Raw genomic sequence first — 13,716 nt, 5'->3', positions numbered from 1 at the left:
CTGCGATGGTAGAGTTTAAGAGTTGTGCTTCAATGTAGAGACAGTCCTTATGGTCTGGAGGTAAGAACACTGGGCAGTTATGGTCATTAGTGGAGAACATGTCTATCCAAAACTCACGATTGAAGCCAGTTAATTTATAGTATTTAGTGTTAGGAAGTGGTGAAGTTCTTGTATGACCAATGAACTCATTTTCAACTCCCTTACTTAATTTGAATATAATATAGCTTGCTTTCTATCCCAAATGCCAGGTGTTACAATCTTTGAAAATTCATTTTTCCTCGGAAGCATTGCATCATAATTGAAAACATTCTTGAAATCATCACTTGGTTCAGAGATTTGAAATCTTATACGTAATGGATTTTCTTTCTCTTTAGCGACTTCATTGAATGGTGAGAATACAACAAACTGACAGTCATGAGTTCCATCTTCATTTTCATTAAATTCATAATGAAAGTCTATAAGTTGTGGCTGACTACCTTCTTCTTTCAGTTGTGCAAGAAACTCACGTAAAGGCTGTAAAGTTTGTACTTCAATGCTAAACTTTTTCTCGAACATCTCATTAAATGAAATCATACATTGCAACAATGTTGTATCGTCTTTAAAGTATTTGTATATGTGAATGTTTTGGGCGCTTAAAGACTGTTCGTCATTTTATATCTCGACTTGAAGTATAAAGTCAACCTTTCTGAAAGCACGTGTTATATACATAGATGTTATGCCAATGTACTTCTCTTCATTTATGTTCACAATCCAGTCTGTTGGAAACTTAAACGTTACTCTGTTCCCCTTTATTTTGACGTCAGGGTTTTCACTACTGAACGCAACAGATAAAGGTATTTGTCTATACATTTAATTCGGATAAAAATAAACCATTTACTCTTTCTTTGCTTCAGCTTCTTTAGATTTTGCTTCAGCTTCTTCTCTAGCTTTCTTCGCCAGCAAACGTGGGTTCTTTTGTCTTCCAGCAGCTAATGCAGCAAGTTGTTTTTCACTAAGTTTTCTCTTTGGTCTCTCTGGCTTTTGTTCTTGTTTTTGTTCCTTCAGTTCGGATAAAATTTGCTCACGAATTTCTTTCTTCAATGCTTCAACATCTATGACCCCTTGGGTCTTGTCCGTAGGGCTTGTCTGAGTCATTTGACTGCAGATAAAAAACAAAATTAAAACGTTAACCGATGTAAAATGAGCTTGTCAAAATCAGAACGAGAGTCTATTATATTAAATGACGCCAGAGGAATACAACATCCTTTCTATTACGTAAGTCAGAGTAAAGATGGTAAAATATACGTAAGAAAAAGAAAGGTTCCATTAGCGAATGCAGAAAGCGACAACATTAAGGTGCATGGCACCGATGGCGAAGCCCATATAAAACCTTCTGTTCAAACTGAAAAGTCAATAGAACCAGAAGAAAAGAAGCCAGATGTACTTTCAATAACGAACCAAGAGCTTATTGCAAAGTTCGTGAATTTCATTGAAAAGCAAACCGAGTCAAAGAACCCTGACCCGCCAGTGAAAGAAGTTGAGACAAAAGAGAATGTACAGTTCATTGAAAATGTCAAGAAACAACTTCCACCACGAATGCCAAGAAGAAGAGTGAGAATAATGAAGTAAATAGATATTTTTATCTGAAGTAAATACATGCAGAACGAACAGTTAAACGAATTTACTCCAGCAGAGCATATTCATCAGATTCGCTCATATTTCGATATCATAGACAATGCAGTTCAAATTGGTGACACTAATAGAAAATATTCTGACGCAAAGATTCCATCACAACCTGGAACTGCTAAAGATAACACATGGGTAACATTCAATCTCTCACCTCCTGGTGAAAATATGTTGGACCTTTACAATACATTCATTACGTATAAAATGGAAGGTCAATTTATTGTAGATAAAGAAATTGGTTCAGGTTCCAATAAAACAAACCCACCAGGATTTTGGATTGGTTTCGATGACGCTTTCTATGCAGTTGCTGGATATCAAATCCTTGCAAATGGTCGTATCGTATATTCTCAAGACAACGCAAGAGAAGAAGCATATATAACTTCAAACTCACAAACTACCGAACAAATAAAGAAAGTAGATGTTTTCTCAAAGACTCGACATGAAGATGTATGGAGTCATTCGGGAACATGCAGAACAGGACAAATTATTAGTGGTCCAATTACAGCAGGAAAATCATTTGATTTTAAGCTTCGTTTAAGAATTCCTGTTAGAAGATTCCTTCCATTAGAAGCTATTCGATTTATTCCAGCTTTTGCGGGAAACATTCAGCTTAAAGTAAAGTTCAGTAGCGACGCCTTACAATGCACATCTATATCTGTAAATGATATCGTTGCTTTCAATCCAACTCTTAAAGTTGCATTTGCTTCAGATTCAAATCCACCGACAAATAAATTTGTTCCATGGAATGAACCATTCACTAAGATAACGAAGGCAATAGAAGCTAGTGGAACAGTTACTATTACAACTGTAACCCAGCAACTATTTCGAACAAAGATGGATTTTAATGAATGTTTCATTCATCCAAAATCATTCTCTTTAGACCCTAACATTTATACAGAACTTGTAGAACATTATACAAACGAGGCTTTATGTTTTCCTGTTAAAGTTATGGATTGGATTCCTATGGACGGTTCATTCTCAAAGAATACAGATAGTTCAAGTGCAACATTTACAGCAGCTTATACGCCTATTAATGTTAAAAGTATTTGGGCACTATTTAGAAAGAAAGACAACTATTATGTTAATTTTGAGAACCCTAAGTTTAAATATCTTCAGCTTTCCATGGGAGCTTATGGAAATATGCCTGCAGAACCCGAAAAATCATATGGACCTGTATTTTATGAAATGGTTGCGAACGCTTGCAATACAAACAATGATATGATAGGATTTAATGAAGATGTTATGAGGTCATTGGTGGATGATGGTAGTGTGGAACATAAATGGGATAGCTATGACAACACACATTTCTTATGTGGTTTTCCAACAGAAGTGGACTTTTGCTTCCAGCAAGGTCAAACATCTACTGCTCCAATAACATACAAATTGTCTGTTAAAGGACCTATTGAACTAGCAACTGAAAATGTACCAAAGCCACTTATTGGATTTATGAGGATTGTTGCTTTGCCATTCAGGTGCGTGCTAATGGAATCCCAATAATAAGATTAGATGACTATAACTTAGCTGCGGACGACAGTGAGGAATAAAGGATGAACGTTTATTTTTAAAGCTTATAAATGAGTTCTTCATCAAGCTCTCGTGAACCTTCACCATCTATGAAACAAACTTTACCAAACGATTATGGAGCACCTATTGAATATTTCTTACGAGCTGCACAATGGCACAGAGCAGTCTCACCAAGGTTAGGTGTTCCACCAGCTCCTGTCAAAAATAGCATTTGGTCAAGTCCTTATATAAGATATGGTCTCCCACTAGGTTTGCTAGCTACAGCAGGAGCAGTTATGATGTTGAAAAGAAATAAAGCAAATGTTGTAAATAATACTGAAGTAGCTGAAGTTAAACAAACTCCGACACCTTCGCCAAAACCAACGCCTTCACAAGCAAAACCTTCAATGACTCCTGAACCTATGGAAGTACAAACTCCTGTTCAAAAGTCAACTCCAAAACCAACTCCAACATTTAAACCAGAACCCACACCACAAATAAATCGTAAAACTCCTGCGTTTCCTTACTGAAAAATAACGTTATTTTTATTTAATATTAAAATTTTTATTTGATTGAAATGACAAATAAAGTCACTGAAGCAATGAAACAAAAGTTCTTGGTAGAATACATTAAATCAGGAACTATTCCAGAAGGTTTTTACATTCATACTATGAAGGATGGTAGAGTTCAGTTTAGAAAGATAAAGCAACCATTAGATAAAGAAGGAATTTTGAGAAAGATTAAACTTCATGAGGACAACATTGCTGAACTTAAGAAGAAGTTAGAAGAGTTGGAGAAAGGAAGAGAGTTATAAAGCAATGAATTCAACAGGGTGAAAAACCGGGTGAAAAAAGAGGTGAGATTTCACCACTTCACCTAAATTTATTTTTGTGCTATGTTTTCATACGTGTGAGGGTGGTGATATCATTAATTTTTAAGTTTATTTTTATATAAATGACAGAACAAAAATAAAACATATCTACTCAACAGGAATGAGACCCTTACTGACTATGTATTCGTTTAATGCATGATGAAAACAATGGTACATATTATCGTATGGGTATACACAACGTCTGTTTCCATCGTCGTCGTATATGTAGAGCTCAAATCCAGTCCAACCTTCTTTTGTACAATATGTAGCTTTATTTAAGTATGCATTTATGTAGATAAGGCAATTTTCTTCATCGCTCCAGAAATAATTTTTGTTCTTTGTTGAAATAGTTTTCGTTCCTCTGCGACCATAAGGAATGTATGCAATGAATTTTGCGTCATATGGGATTGTAATATATTCAGGGTTTCTTTCATCGTCAATGGGTCTGTCTTTGTTAAAATGCATGTTTCTCAGTTTTACTTGAGTTTTGAATAGTTCACGGAAACGTTCTGGGAAAGAGTCATAGTAAATGTAGTCAGACATGTCTTTGTAATGAAATAAAAAATTAAAAAAATAAAAATAAGGTTATTTTTTATTTAGTGAGGACGGTAGTGAATTCGTTAGTGAATTCATTAGTGAAGTCATTAGTGAAGTCGTTTATGTGTCAGATGGTTTTGTAAATATTTAAGGTTAAGTTGGTGTTATGGTTGTGTTGTAAAATATACGTTACCGGTTTCGTAAAGTGTCAAAATCGCTAAGTTGGGTAAGGTGGAACGCAGTGCCGCCGTACCCAAGTTAGGGATACTAACTAATGTATATTCTCCCTGCATGATATCAAAACTTGGCTATAAGTCTCTATTCATTATGAGTATGACCCCATTTTTTTACAAAAAGTGCCGAATTGCAACTTTGTCCCAATCTCGCAATAAGACTTGCCGAGCCTCATGCCCCTACCTCATATAAATAGAATCACACTTTAGTGAATCAACATCTATAAGAATGAAGTGTTTTGAAGCTGAAATAATATTGAATAGAAATTAATTTTTTCTGAAATTTTGAATGAAATTATGGGAATTAAAAAATTACTAAATATTGTATTCATACAAATATATTATTTTAAAGGAAAAATAGATGCTGATAGAAACGATGAAAATTTTTGAAAACTTTACAATTAATTTATGTTCGTTAACCACAGAGCTTGCAATCCAAAGCTCACGTTAGACAACAAGAGTCATAAAGTCTCACACTAAGGGATATCCAACATATATTTTAATAATCTAATGTTTATGACAAATATTCAACATAAAATTAAGTTTTCGTTTCGTTACAAGGCATTCATACTTTGGAGATATCATATTTAATGTACAGAAAAGTTAATATTAAACAATACATGCTAAAGAATTAATAAATAAGATAATAAAATAAATTTATACGTAATTACTTTCATTTAATATGCTTTATGCTGTATAATATTGATTAAGAGGCATTAAAAGGTTCCATAGTCTGCTTTTATAGGCAAGATTTTTGATAAAAATTTTAAATTTTGAAAAATGATGAGAAAAGGAAAAAAAGGTAAATGAGAGCAAGAGGAGGGAAAAAAGAAAAAGAAAAGAAAGGGAAGGGAAAAATAAAAGAAAGGGAAGGGAAAAATAAAAGAAAGAAGGACATATAAAAATTTAGATGCGCATTCTTAATGCCGAGGCGGCTTGCCGCCGAGGCGCGATTTTTGTAGGCCTCTACGGTAACCCGGCAATGTTTTTTTAAATCTTGTACAGCTCTACAGGTAGCAATATCCAAAAATTTAAAAACATTTTATCAATTCGTTAGAGAACTAGAGCCTCCTAGGTACTGAACCAGAATCAGTGCCTAGGGGACTCTAGTTATCTATATAAATCTGAGAAACTTTGAGGAAATTGTTCGACATTTCCTCAAAGTTTCTCAGCAATTTAGCGAGGAATGTTCGTTATCGTGTAGATATTTATAATATATACATGATAACAAACATTCCCCGCTAAAAGATGTAAAATCTTATAAGAAATAATTGCAAAAGAATAACAAATTGCAACAAATTTTATATGAAACTGAACCTTATGAGGTAGTGATTCAAGATCACCGCCTCATAAGATTCAGTTTCAATCTCAAGTATCTCAAAAGTAAGGCTCTATTTTTTGCCATGTAAAGCGTCACTTTTTCTGTCAAACCGTTTTTATCGTTTTCGTTTACAACAATTATCAATTTATAGCGATTCAAATTCTGATAATTCAACAGATGAACAACTTTTCTCTACAAATTCTCCAAATCAATCTTCAGAAAATGCGTCAGATTTATCGGATGATATGTATTCAATTCATATTGACACCACTCAAAATCTTGAAAAAGCAACAGATTATTTTAATCAGAAATAATTAAACACAAATTTTTCAGAACGTTCAATTAATAAATTCTTCAAAATTCTGAACATTGCAAAACCTCGGAAAAATTCAAAGCCCAAAGGAAAAACAAAATATGAAGCAATGTATGCAAATTTAATTTGGCATGTTGATATTCATTTTTTAAATCATGAACAAGGAGAATATCTTTATGCGGTTATTGACGATAAGTCAAGAAAAATTTTAGCCTGGGCCTATTTAGAAACCAAAGAGGCAGCTCAAACAAGCAGAGTTATTGAATAATGTTTTCAAACTTACGGAAAACCATTCGCAATTTGGAGCGATAACGGTTTAGAAAATTTCGGAATTTTCAAAAATTTATTATTAAATTCTAATGTGGAATCGATAACAATATTGCCACATTGTCCGTATATGAACGGAAAAATTGAGAGATTTTGGCAAAATATCGAAATCGAAGGAACAACATGAAACGACATTCAATCCATCGTTGAAAATTATAATTCAACACGTCATACGAAACTGCCAAAAAACCCTCATGTTAATACATGGTATTGCCCAAACATTTTTATGAAATTTCCGAACAATACGATTCAACAAAGTTATTTATCTGGAGTGTTGACGGACAAGTTAAGGATTTGAGAGAATCTTTACAACATTTCAGGGAGAGAAGAAGAAATCAAAGAAATTAGCAATAAATTACAAAATCAGTCCACAACTTCTTCAATTATAACTTTAAATAATCCAGATATCTCATTTACATATCACGAGAACTATATCGCATATCGAATAAACATTTTATTTTAAAAACTACAAATTATCTTTTTAGTTTTTATTGAGAAAAAGAGATATAAAAAGAGAAGAGTCGTTCAAAGTGGATACATATTAATACGATTAAATGATAAGATCAAATTCGATAAGGATAAGACAAAGATAAAATTATTAAACTCAAGTTTTCATCAAAGTCACATAACCCATATCACCATACAATAGAAATTCAGAAAACCAACTCTTACTAAGATTTTGTCGTTGAATAAAAATTTTAATTTTTTTTGGTTAACTCTATAGCATATGGTGTAGGTTGGTCAATCAAATGGGGAATTATTTGGGAATGAGATTAAGAGGCTGATCTCGCTGCACGTTCTGGAATCATTTCTATGTTGCACTCATTAATAAGAAATCTTGATAGTGATTATTGGCGAGCATAATATCTTTATTGAGTCTTTGGTAAGTAGGAATGATCCAATGGAAACATTAAGATTTTCGGGAAAAGACTTTTTATTTCAAAAATGGTATAGTCTGTTATTGTGCTGTTGAGGATGCTGAAGGAATGGAGTGGCACATTGACTTGGTTGGGGTGGCTGGATGGCTTGAGGAGCAAGCTGTATTGCAACACTAAGAACAGTAGGACCAGCATTACTGCAATATTATGATGCTTCGCCAAGAGGAGTTATATTATCAATTTGTGGCTACCTGTGAGTTAATGAAAATAATATTTTTGTAGTTAATTATCTTGAACTCCGAATGAAAATCAAAGAGTAAGAGGATTATATTAGCCTTATATTCCTCCCACCCTTTGATTTTCATTAAAAATGTGAGAAACTTTGCCCGAATGAAAAGTTATTCGGACAGAGTTTCTCCGATTTTTTGAATGGAATGGAGGTTATGAGATATTGAAGAAATATCAGTACCTCATAGCCTCCAACTCCTTCAAAAAAACTCATTCGCCTGTGGATTGCCCGGTTGAATGAAAATATGCTCAATTCCACGTTCAACCAAAAGTTGATGAAATGAGCTTTTATTTTCAAGGCCGCTATCGGTCCAAATAGTGTATGGTGGTTGAAGTAGAGTATTTAATGCTCTTTTAAGAACTGTAGTTGTATTTTGAGCTGTTTTTTTTTCTCTAAATTAATTAAAATCTATTATTTTTCGCGATCTATCATCTATTATCGCAAACAAATATTTGCCGATTCGTTTCCTCCAATAGTGGATATCAGCATGCCTTATTTGATGACATTTGGATGCTAGATAATTTCGAGGAATGTATTTTTGCTGATTTTCTTGATTTTGAGGGGGAGTATCTGCGATAATCGCTTCGTGTATTTTCCTGCCAATTCTATATGTGGGAGAATCGAAAGTTTTTGTAATGTATGTTGCCGTTTTAAGAGATTCGCGTAATGGATTTATTTCAATAGGTGTACCTTCTATTGGAGTCACAACTGGAACAAAAGTTGTGCGGTTAACTTCATCAGGCCAGTTTCCAGACTCATAATTTATTTCTCCATTTTTTTGAATTTCTGATTGAATTTTTTGAAATTCTTCTGGATTCTTCTCAATATTGACAAGGTCTGTTTTCATTTTCTGAATAATTTTATTGACGCCTGCATCGGACATTAAATCTTTCAAATTTGCAAAAGCTTGGCAGGCATCAAGGTTAATTTCTATTTGTTTTCTTCCTCTTTTTGGAATTTATTCCAAATTATTTTCTCTGACCTTCTTTTTGAACATAGTTTTGGATATCCTTTAGCTTCATTCCAGAGTTAATTTGTTGAACCGATTCCTTTAGCCATTCGATGTCAACTAATTTTCTGGAGGTACGATGCCAATGATATGGATCCATTAATTTTTGTAAAAGTTTACAAAAACTTCCATTTTGAAAAATAGTATGAATTTGATATAAAACTAGTTGTAATAGTGTAATATTGATTAAATAATAATAAGTTTTTTTTCTTAAAAATAATTTTGGCGCCAAAGTCACTTTTTCTAGCGACCCTTTTCGGTATGGTATAATAATTTAAATTTCGCAAAATTACAGATTGTTGGAATGCATTTATTGTAAGTACACCATGTGGATGGATAAATAAGGATCGATTCACTGATTATGCACAATTTTTTGTGATGCAATTTGGAGGAATCTAAGAGAATTGTTGCTATGTGATGACAATTTAATGTTCATGTTTTGGAATGGTACAAACTCCATTTATGTATTACTAGACAAAAATTTCTTATATTATTATCTTCAATCAGTAAAAACGAAAAATCAGAAAACATCGAGGATGATAATATAAGAAATTGAATCCAATCAACATAATGATGATCTAAGTAACATTGATGAAGATGATGGCATTGTTCCATCATACTTGTTATATGATTATTCAGAAAATGATGTACTATTTTGTAAGAACGATTGCATAATTGATGAAAATGATGATACTATGAATGTGACTCGAAACCATCTATTAAGGGAACACTCCGGTCAAAAAATATGGACAGTTTGTTTCGCTTGGCCACATTATTCTAAAATAGTTTACTCTTTTGAATAAAGATTTTAAACGAATATATGATGATAGTTAGTATACCTAAGTCGTGTACTGTGGCACTGCGCGCCTCCGTACACAACTTAGCTGTTTTGACACTTTACGAAACCGTTAACGTATATTTTACAACACAAACGACAACACTAACTTAACCTTAAATATTTATAAAGCCGCCAACCACTTCACCTCACTAATGAAAAAATAAACGTTTTCACAAACGACTTCACTAATGTAAAAAATAAACGTTCTCACTTACAAAAGTATTGCAACTCCTCCCATTGCTGTGCTTCACATAACAGCTCATAATCTTCTGACTCACTTTCTTCTTCATATAGGTCAAAGTCACTGTCAAAATGAATGTTAGTAAGTTTTGACAAAGCTAATGAAACACGTTTACCGTTTGTATCGTATGCTTGTATAAACTTTCCATTCTTCATTCCTTCATAAACGCTCAAACTAATTTTACCCTTTCTCCCTCGTATCTGATAGAATGTATTTTCACGAGGAACGAAGAACAAATTCTTGAACTCATGACCGTTGTAGTTTGTTATCTCAATAGTTTTCGTCATTTATATAAAAATAAACTTAAAAATTAATGATATCACCACCCTCACACGTATGAAAACATAGCCCAAAAATATATTTAGGGTAGAAGGGTAGATCTAACCTCATTTCTACCCTCATTTCTACCCTGTTGAATTCATTGCTTTATTCCTCACTGTCGTCTGCTTTCTCCAACTCTTCTAACTTCTTCTTAAGTTCAGCAATGTTGTCCTCATGAAGTTTAATCTTTCTCAAAATTCCTTCTTTATCTAATGGTTGCTTTATCTTTCTAAACTGAACTCTACCATCCTTCATAGTATGAATGTAAAAACCTTCTGGAATAGTTCCTGATTTAATGTATTCTACCAAAAACTTTTGTTTCATTGCTTCAGTGACTTTATTTGTCATTTTACTCTAAGGTGAAGCTAGCACAGCGATAATGGATTTCATGACTTTTTAGTATTTCATGCAATCTTAACAGATAGCCTTACAAGTACTTCCAGTGTCCCTAGCTGTCCCTCCTTTTTATATAACTCCATGACATTTATAATCTCGCGAAACTTAACAGGTAGCATAACAGATTAAAATCAGATGAGGTTTTGAACCAAAATTTCTAAGCAACGTTGTCAAGGATTTTGAGGAACTAGGGACAGAGTGTGGCAAAGTCCAAGATTTAATTTATCTTCATCTGTTTCATCAGCTATCTCATCTAATATGCCAATATTTTATTCATAACTCGTGGCAAACCCACTAACTTTCATTATGTTCATCTACATGCTTCATCTGATAGAAAGTATGACTTTCATTAACTCTGTGAGATAATGAAAACTACTAGGGACAGAGACCATGGCAAAGTTTATGACTTTCATTATTTCCAGAACTTAATGAAAACTACTAGGGACAGAGACCATGGCAAAGTTCATGATTTAATTTATTCTCTCACTAACAACAAATACAAAACTCCAACACTAACGACAAAAATAAATGTCCTCACTTCTTAACAAAGTAATATGTGCTTCTTACACCACCATAGCTCAAACGTTTCTTTTCAAACATCGATTGAAACTTATTTTGAGCCACTGGCTTTAGTCTCTTTTTCTTCAAATACGCCAAGAAATCTTCTTCACATCTTTTCACTTCATAGCCTTCTTTAAACTCCTCCTTGTTAAGTTCTATGAAATCCTTTATCTCATTCTTTGTTGCAATGGCTTCTTCACGAACGACATCATGAACGATTTCAACACTGTTCTCATGTATGACCTCCTCACTGTTCTCATGAACTATTTCATCACTGTTCTCATGTATGACCTCCTCACTGTTCTCATGAACTATTTCATCACTGTTCTCATGAACGACCTCCTCACTGTCTTTCATAAGCGTTTCAAAGTCTCCTTTACTCATTACTTCAATCTCATGCTGTTCACATAGTACTTAAACTCACTGTATATGTCTTTGTTGTATGTTATATTGCTTCCCATGTACTCCATGAATTTTTCAAGCACTTCCTCATAATTCACTGTTTCTTTCTTTCCACGACCTTCTAATATCATACTTGCTTCGTAAATATAACTTCTTGCAGAAGCGTCTCGCTTTCTACTTCTCTTCACAAATTCTCTCATCTGCCACCAAATACATTTGAACTACATGCAAAGAATTCATTCTCCTTCGCAAATTCTTTATATCTTCTGTAGCACTCTGTACAATTCCATCCGGATACAAACTTTTCATAGAACTCCTCGTAAAACATTTGGTAAGGTGTTTTGTTCATTTCGATGAGTTCTTGTTTAGCCCTGGTGAATGGTATCTTCCTTACATCAAATTCACTTAAATCTTTCCTCATGAAGTACGTCAGTAAGTTTGAATAAAACTCTTCATTAAAGCTTTCAATGAGATTTGAGAAATATTCGTAATTTCCTTTGTATCTGCTGCTTACGTCAATGACAACAAATCTTCTGTCGTCTTTGTCAATCTTTACTGAGTTGAAGTTGTTAGATATCATGATGATATTACAAACATTCTCTATCTTTCTTACTGGCTGACACTTCTGATTTAAGTCCAACTGAGTCTCTGTTACTATTGACTTTAGTGCGTCGTGGTTCATGACCTTAGACGTATCGCATGAGCTTAGTTCATTGCATACGATGAGCTTCATGTTCTCAATAGCAGCATTGAATCTACCAACCACATTCTCTATTGCCGTTATATTATTGTTGGCGTACTTGCTAATGAGCTCGCATAGAACATTACTAAGTACATTCTTACCAGTTCCTTGCTTCCTATTAACAAAAGTACTGTTCCAGTCTTTCCACAAGGATTTTGAACGATGTAGGCGAACCAGTTCAAAACATACTCATAAAGCTCTTCATCCTCATTACATATGACATCGTGAACATGTTTCAAATATCCTTCAATAACGCTTTCATCTACTTCATTCAGTACCTCATACTCATATCCTCTGAAATAGCTGTAAATGTCATCTCTTTCGTCAAAGAATCTCATGCTGACTTCATAAGATAGTTCTTGTTCTGACCCGCTTCATAAATCATCAGTGCGTTCACATCCTTCTCCTCAATACGTCCTACATAAACACTCTTCATGAGCTTATTGAATTCCTTGCTATCTACTGACACAAGTGTTGTTGTGTCTCGTATTCCATCATAATCTTTCACTAGATATGTCATACGTGCTCCGTCAATAACGACAACACATCTTCTTAAGTCATTTATAACACTAACTATGTCAATACCTTCTTCACTCATGTACTTATTTCTTCTCAAGTCCTTTAGTGTGAAAGTGTCTCTAAGTTCTATTTCAAGCAATTCATTTACATGTCCTTTGCAATACTTCTCTATAAAATATTTCTGTCGTTCTTTACTAAGTTTCTTAACAGCTCTGAAGAACCATGTGTTTTGACTCAAACATCCTTCACAACTTCTCTCATTCATTCCTAGTTCTTTCATGTCATTATCTTCAACCTCTATGGTCTCATTGACTAAGGTCAAGGTTCTTAGTCATTGCTGGTCTTATCTGAAACAATGTTTGTGCAACAGGTTTAACTAGTTCAGCAACGTCCTTCCTTAATATGAATAGCTGTTTCCACTCATCTTTGCTAACAGTTCTTTCATAACCACTGACAGTAATGATTTCATTTGCTGACCTTAGACACTTATGTTCTATCATTTGTATTGCTTTTGTGTAAGGCTTTCGTGAGCATAGGTTGTATATGTCATTCCTGCAATGTTCATTCATGCCAATAGTACTAAATCCTTTCTTTGCTGTTGAGTGCATAATATCCATTAGTTCCTGTGTTCGTATTGCTGTCTCATAAAATACAACAAGACCTTTGTCATCTATGACGTACTTACCGAAAACATTGCTTATATTCTTTAACCATGAAATAACATCCTCATTCATGCTGTCAAACATGAAG

At 33.8% G+C, this 13,716-nt stretch overlaps 9 protein-coding genes and 2 pseudogenes across 11 annotated transcripts, besides 6 other annotated features; 4 read left to right on the top strand and 7 right to left on the bottom strand.

Annotated features, from left to right (window-relative positions):
* Positions 1-4,849: part of a mobile genetic element that runs on past the window's edge.
* Positions 205-555, bottom strand: TVAGG3_0125950 (uncharacterized protein; the record flags this gene model as incomplete). Its single annotated transcript, XM_051223756.1, has 1 exon — positions 205-555. One exon carries the CDS (start codon positions 553-555, stop codon positions 205-207), a length of 351 nt encoding a protein of 116 aa, XP_051108742.1.
* On the bottom strand, positions 874-1,017 carry TVAGG3_0125940 (uncharacterized protein; the record flags this gene model as incomplete). The annotated part of the gene is made up of 1 exon (XM_051223755.1): positions 874-1,017. A coding segment is annotated over one exon (144 nt), but the record flags the coding sequence as incomplete, so codon positions are not given.
* On the top strand, positions 1,180-1,608 carry TVAGG3_0125930 (uncharacterized protein; the record flags this gene model as incomplete). The annotated part of the gene is made up of 1 exon (XM_051223754.1): positions 1,180-1,608. One exon carries the CDS (start codon positions 1,180-1,182, stop codon positions 1,606-1,608), a length of 429 nt encoding a protein of 142 aa, XP_051108740.1.
* On the top strand, positions 2,425-3,209 carry TVAGG3_0125920 (annotated as a pseudogene). Its single transcript has one exon. A coding segment is annotated over exon 1 (785 nt).
* Positions 3,240-3,698, top strand: TVAGG3_0125910 (repellent protein 1 family; the record flags this gene model as incomplete). The annotated part of the gene is made up of 1 exon (XM_051223753.1): positions 3,240-3,698. The coding sequence occupies one exon, from the start codon at positions 3,240-3,242 to the stop codon at positions 3,696-3,698; it is 459 nt and encodes a 152-aa protein (XP_051108739.1).
* Positions 3,746-3,982, top strand: TVAGG3_0125900 (uncharacterized protein; the record flags this gene model as incomplete). Its single annotated transcript, XM_051223752.1, has 1 exon — positions 3,746-3,982. One exon carries the CDS (start codon positions 3,746-3,748, stop codon positions 3,980-3,982), a length of 237 nt encoding a protein of 78 aa, XP_051108738.1.
* On the bottom strand, positions 4,148-4,582 carry TVAGG3_0125890 (uncharacterized protein; the record flags this gene model as incomplete). The annotated part of the gene is made up of 1 exon (XM_001301649.1): positions 4,148-4,582. The coding sequence occupies one exon, from the start codon at positions 4,580-4,582 to the stop codon at positions 4,148-4,150; it is 435 nt and encodes a 144-aa protein (XP_001301650.1).
* Positions 4,583-4,849: a terminal%2Cinverted (terminal inverted repeat of Maverick-2 transposon ID:TVAGG3_0125880).
* A 1-nt stretch (position 4,850) lies between these two features.
* Positions 4,851-4,961: a mobile genetic element.
* Positions 4,962-5,606: 645 nt separating this feature from the next.
* Positions 5,607-5,814: a mobile genetic element.
* Positions 5,815-5,818: 4 nt separating this feature from the next.
* Positions 5,819-6,266: a mobile genetic element.
* Positions 6,267-8,334: 2,068 nt separating this feature from the next.
* TVAGG3_0125840 (transposase-related family) lies at positions 8,335-8,820 on the bottom strand (the record flags this gene model as incomplete). Its single annotated transcript, XM_001301648.1, has 1 exon — positions 8,335-8,820. The coding sequence occupies one exon, from the start codon at positions 8,818-8,820 to the stop codon at positions 8,335-8,337; it is 486 nt and encodes a 161-aa protein (XP_001301649.1).
* A 1,171-nt stretch (positions 8,821-9,991) lies between these two features.
* TVAGG3_0125830 (uncharacterized protein) lies at positions 9,992-10,312 on the bottom strand (the record flags this gene model as incomplete). Its single annotated transcript, XM_001301647.1, has 1 exon — positions 9,992-10,312. One exon carries the CDS (start codon positions 10,310-10,312, stop codon positions 9,992-9,994), a length of 321 nt encoding a protein of 106 aa, XP_001301648.1.
* Positions 10,313-10,451: 139 nt separating this feature from the next.
* On the bottom strand, positions 10,452-10,694 carry TVAGG3_0125820 (uncharacterized protein; the record flags this gene model as incomplete). Its single annotated transcript, XM_051223751.1, has 1 exon — positions 10,452-10,694. One exon carries the CDS (start codon positions 10,692-10,694, stop codon positions 10,452-10,454), a length of 243 nt encoding a protein of 80 aa, XP_051108737.1.
* Positions 10,695-11,276: 582 nt separating this feature from the next.
* Positions 11,277-12,054, bottom strand: TVAGG3_0125810 (annotated as a pseudogene). The gene has a single exon. A coding segment is annotated over exon 1 (778 nt).
* Positions 11,277-13,325: a mobile genetic element.
* Between the last annotated feature and the right edge of the window lie 391 nt (positions 13,326-13,716).

The sequence above is a fragment of the Trichomonas vaginalis genome, chromosome IV (assembly GCF_026262505.1).
Source record: "Trichomonas vaginalis G3 chromosome IV, whole genome shotgun sequence".
In the NCBI taxonomy this organism is placed as follows: domain Eukaryota; phylum Parabasalia; order Trichomonadida; family Trichomonadidae; genus Trichomonas; species Trichomonas vaginalis.
The sequence above is the reverse complement of the archived record's forward strand: the minus strand, read 5'-3'. Positions and strand labels throughout refer to the sequence as shown.